Consider the following 4,671-nt stretch of genomic DNA (forward strand, 5'->3'; position numbering starts at 1 on the left):
AGACTCTCTTGGGTGGGGACCGCCACCCTCAGTGGTGCCAGAGAGGGGCTTGGACCAAGCCGGCCAGGCATTTCTCCCTTTTAGAGATGGGGAAACTGAGGCCCGGAAATAAAATGAAAGACTGGCAGGTCGGGAAGGGCTGGGAGATTTAGTTTGCATTTGGGCTTGCCCCTGCGTGGGCGCGGCCCCGTTGGGTGGTTATGGCCCATGGGTATGAGTGGGCTGGGGGTTCAGAGAGGCGTCCCTACTGCGGGTCCAACTTGAGTAAACTTAGACACCCCCCCCCACCCTTCTTCAGAGACCAGGTAGTGATGAGCTCCTCCCTGACCCCAGGCGGCCCCACCCAACCCCCTGGGGCTGGTCCAGCCAGAAGAAAAGATTTGCGGTGGATGCTGAGCGTAGTGGTAGGGGGTTGAGCCTAGGAAGGATGTTTGAAAGGGATGGAGAGAGGCCCTTTGCTCCTGAGCTCCCTGTCCTCTCTCAGAGACTCCCTCAAGTAGCCTCAGAAGATGAAGACAGCGACTGAGCCAGGTGTCCTGTCAGAGCCAAGAACCTAGTATCCCCCAAACTCTGTGTCTCACACACATAGGCCCCCACTTTCCTTCTGGATCCACAGCAGGGAGGGATCCCAGGGTAGCACCCCCCTGTCCTTCACCCGCACCAGCTTCCCTCCCTGCACCTGCCTGGCATCATGCTCCTGGCTCAGGTGTGCCCTGGGCACAATAGACTATTGTGTGCCTCTGATCTCCTCACTGGGGGAAGTAAGTGCTCAGATCAGCTAGCCCTCTGTGAAGAGGCTGGCCGACTGTCTCCCAGGACTGCAGGCTGGATCTGGGGCCCCAGGGACCTGAAATCCAGGCCATAAGAGCCACAGCTTCTGAGTCTATTCAGGTGGTAAGAGGTCCAAGCCCCTGGCAGAAGGCAGTGTGTGGATTAGAGTCCTTCTTTGGTTTGACCCAGGGCAAGAACTCTTTACATCTCTGAGCTTCCCTATCTGTAAGTTTGCCACAGCCCTGACCTCAGGGGTGGCCTTGACTCTGCAGAGGGGTGGCCAGTATAGCTGGTCCATGCCAGAGAAGGCTCCTGCTTCCTTGGCCCCATTGGGTCCCTTCATCCCAGCCTGTCTCCATCTCCAAAGGTTGGTCTTTGTGAAGGAGCAAAGGATTCAGAAAAAAATCTGCCTCTAGCCCTTATGCTTCTGATTGCCCTTATGGCCATGGACAGGTTCTAGTCCTCAATTTCTTCACTTATGATGAGGTGAAGGGGGCTTGAACCAAGTGATGAGTCTGACGGATGTTGGTGGGACTTTGGGCTGGGGGTCATGCTGCGAGGGGAGGGCGTCTTCCCACTGTCTCACAGGACTATACCTCTAGCATGGTGGCCTCCACTACCCATTCTAGATGAGCTCTGCAAATGGTCAGGCCCCCATCCCCAGGAGGTATTTAGCACTCATCTGTGCTGAGTTCCTCCCCCACCCCTCAGCTCATCACCTCACAGGGGCACAGGCTGGCTGGTTGTAGCCTTGGATGCCTGGACAGGCAGAGGGCAGCCTGGGGCCTGGCAAACAAATCCAGGATGTGAGTGTGAACCGGGAGCCAGGCGGGGCCAGGCCGCCAGGGGAGAGGAAGCTCTGCACTGCCTTCCTGCCTGCTTGGTGCTGCTCCTGCCCCCAGAACACTGTCCCCACCCCTCTGTGCAGGCTCCCAGGGAGTGGTGGCCGTTGTACTTGGAGCCCTGCTAGGGACCTATTGTGTGTAAGCTTTGGGGAGGGGGTAAGCTAAGGTAAGGGGTTGGACTGATAAAGGGTAGTAAGAGACCCCTGAGTTGGCCAGTCACCCAGCCAGAAGGCTCCCCCAACGCCTGTGCCCCTCCCTTCAGCAGTGAGAGCTGACATCAGCTGGCAAACCTGTTTCCCTAGTTGTGGGTCTTGGCCTGCCCTGGGGAGCAACCCCCTTTCTGCCTTTCCTTTCTCCTCATAGACCCCAGGTTCAGACCTACCCACCCCCCACTTCTGTGGGCCCTGCTCAGCTGGGGGCCACGAGTTGGGGAGGGGGCTGTCGGTGGCTACTGAAGGAGGAAGGAGGGCCACAGTGCTCTTGGTAATCATTCAGTCTGAGTGCCTTAGGGCCCTCATGGGGAAACCAAGGCAGGGTCATTTCAAGGTCATCAAGACAAATTTAGGGGAGAGCTCGGCCTAGCCGAGCTCAGCCCAGCCCCCGGCCTGTGTTCTCTTACTCGGGAAAGGTCTGGTCCTGCGAGCAGGAAGCCTCAGGTGAGTCTGCTCCCTGGGATGGCACAAGCTGTTTCTTCTACATGGCACTGTCCTGCCCTTTCCCCAAACCAAGTTGGACCTCCGCCCAGGCATGTCCCCATTTTAGCTCTCATCATGCTCGCTGCTCCGTGGTTCTGCGGCACCTCACAGTTAGTGAGTGCTTCTTGGGTCCAGCTGGATGGCTGGACGAGAGAGAGCCACAGCAGTGACCGATTGGGGAAGTCATACCAGAGGAGGCTGCGTTTGGGCCTTGAGGGCGGAGGGGACAGGAAAGGCAGGAGCAAAAGCATGACAGTGGGACATACGAGAGGCAAGTCGTCAGGAGCGAGGGGGAGGCCTGGGGATGGGTGGGGGCATATCCAGAGGACTCAGCCCACCAGGGCTTCCCCAGGGAGGGCAGAGGAAGGGGTGTGAGGGGAAGGGGAAGGGGGACAGCACCTGACAAGCTGACAGTTGGGCCAGTACGTAGAGGTTATGGAAAATAACATGCAAATGAGTGATCTCTTTTCTTTTGGGGTCACTCAAAAGCCCCCCAGCAAAAGGGAGCACTGGGGGACACAAGAGCTGAGGAGCACTCAAGGTCACAAAGGTCAGGACAGGACCAACATTCACGTTACAGCTGGGGAGCCGGGTTGTACTCTCTAATTTCTCCTACTCAGGGTTCCAGGGAGGTCGGGTCAGAGCTTGAGTTGAGCTTGCCCTGCCCACCCCTTCGTGCTCCCTCACCCCTGCCTGGTGAGCTCTACCCACCGGCCCCATGGAAAGCTCGTCGGGCCCTCTTGCTCCCTCTGGGACCTTAGCTGGGTCGTATGCCTTCCCTTGCCTCAGTTTACCCTCTTGGAATGGGAAGAAGGAAGGCGGAACAGCCTCCTTGGTGCTTGGGCCCCCTCCGTACCTCACGGGGGCAACCAGGGTTTCCTCCTCCCTGCCTTTATTACCAAGGCAACTGAAGGGGGCGGGACTGAGGTGATGGGGAGAGTAGCACAGAGCCCGGGGTCAAGGGAAGAGCTGGTAATCCCTGGAGTTGTTATGGCAACTGGGGAGCTGATGTGGAATTGTGGGGTCCCCATGGAAACAGGGTTGGTTACTATGGGGACCCTGGAAGGAAATTCCTGGTTTCCATAGTGATAGGACTAGGGGAAGGGTAAGCCCTGGGGGTGTGATGGAGACCAGAAGGTCCACTCCTTTAAAGACCCCTTTCTCAGGTAAGGGGGAGAGACTGGCCCAGCCACTTGGGCACTTACTTGGACCACTCTCCTCAGTTGTCCTTGCCCTTGGCAAAGTCCCCATCTTCCTGCTTCATTCCTTGGACTGGGGTCCTTCAGGTCTGACCTCTAGTCCTCCTGGTGTAGCCAGAAGCCACCTTCAGCTTGACATTCCATCCCCCTCCTGATGCTGAGTGAGGATGCCCCCAGGCTTGAAAGGGTCATCCTGATCAGACCTCACCCTGTCCCATATCTGCTTGCCTGTTCCAGGAGATGGGGTGCTCACTACCACCCAGGCAGCTCAAACTGGGAGGAGTCACCACCATGGAGCTCGGATCTTCTCTCCCTCCCCTGCTCCTCTCTCCATCCTGGGGCCCACCGAGATACCCCTATTCCACCTGCCAGCTGGGGCACAGCCCATGAGACTTTGGCTCTGCCGGGGAGTGGGCTGTGGACTTGCCCTAAGGCTTGTGATAGGGTAGGTAGCTAGCTGATGGGACAGTGATGGTAACTAGTGTACACTGGAGGTATACTAGGTGCCAGGTGCTATTTAAAGAATTTCTGTAAACCCCAAGAGGGGTGGTGATAGGGCAGGCATGAAGGATTCGGGCAAGGTCAGGGCCCTGAATTAAGACAGGGCAAGCAGGTCTAGGGGTGGCATGGTGTCAGGCAGCTCAGTGGCCTCTGCAGATAGCTCCACCCATCTGTCCATACCACAGCTGCTGCCGCAGCCCTCCCAGGTCCTAGGGAAGTGGCAGTTCCATGCCTGCCCAGGGCCTAACGAGCCCTTGGGAGCCCCCAACCCCCAGAACTGAGTGTCCTAGGGCTGGCTGGGCATAGATTGGAGTCCCTAGAAGAGTGACTATGAGACCGCCTTCTCCCGGGGACACTGACCTTACCCATACCCACAGCTTTCTCCCCTCCGCCAGGGCCCTGGGGAGGAATGTGGCTGCTCCTGACCTGCCTTCATGCGAGGGGCACGGTGGGGACCCTGGCCCATTCAGGTTGGGGTGGGGACGGCTGGCCCTGCCCAGAGCTGGCAAGGGAGGGGAGAAGCCAGCCGAGGCAGAACCTCTGAGGAGTATGGGGAAGCCAAGGACCACAGCCACTCCTCCTAACCCGCTCTAGACCACTCCACATGCAGCGCTGCCGCCATGCTCAGGGCCCCCCGCCTGGCTCTGGCTGCAGCCTCAA

At 58.4% G+C, this 4,671-nt stretch overlaps 1 protein-coding gene across 1 annotated transcript in view; it reads left to right on the top strand.

Annotated features, from left to right (window-relative positions):
- Positions 1-2,664: 2,664 nt before the first annotated feature.
- The window catches only part of NBEAL2 (neurobeachin like 2), a 25,350-nt gene continuing 23,343 nt past the window's right edge, over positions 2,665-4,671 (top strand). Inside the window, exon 1 of the mRNA XM_023520590.1 lies at positions 2,665-3,955. Coding sequence (XP_023376358.1) covers positions 3,665-3,955 — 291 coding nt within the window. The 5' untranslated portion in view covers positions 2,665-3,664. The remainder of the gene's footprint in view (positions 3,956-4,671) is intronic.

The sequence above is a fragment of the Pteropus vampyrus genome, unplaced genomic scaffold (assembly GCF_000151845.1).
Source record: "Pteropus vampyrus isolate Shadow unplaced genomic scaffold, Pvam_2.0 Scaffold271, whole genome shotgun sequence".
Lineage (NCBI taxonomy): Eukaryota > Metazoa > Chordata > Mammalia > Chiroptera > Pteropodidae > Pteropus > Pteropus vampyrus.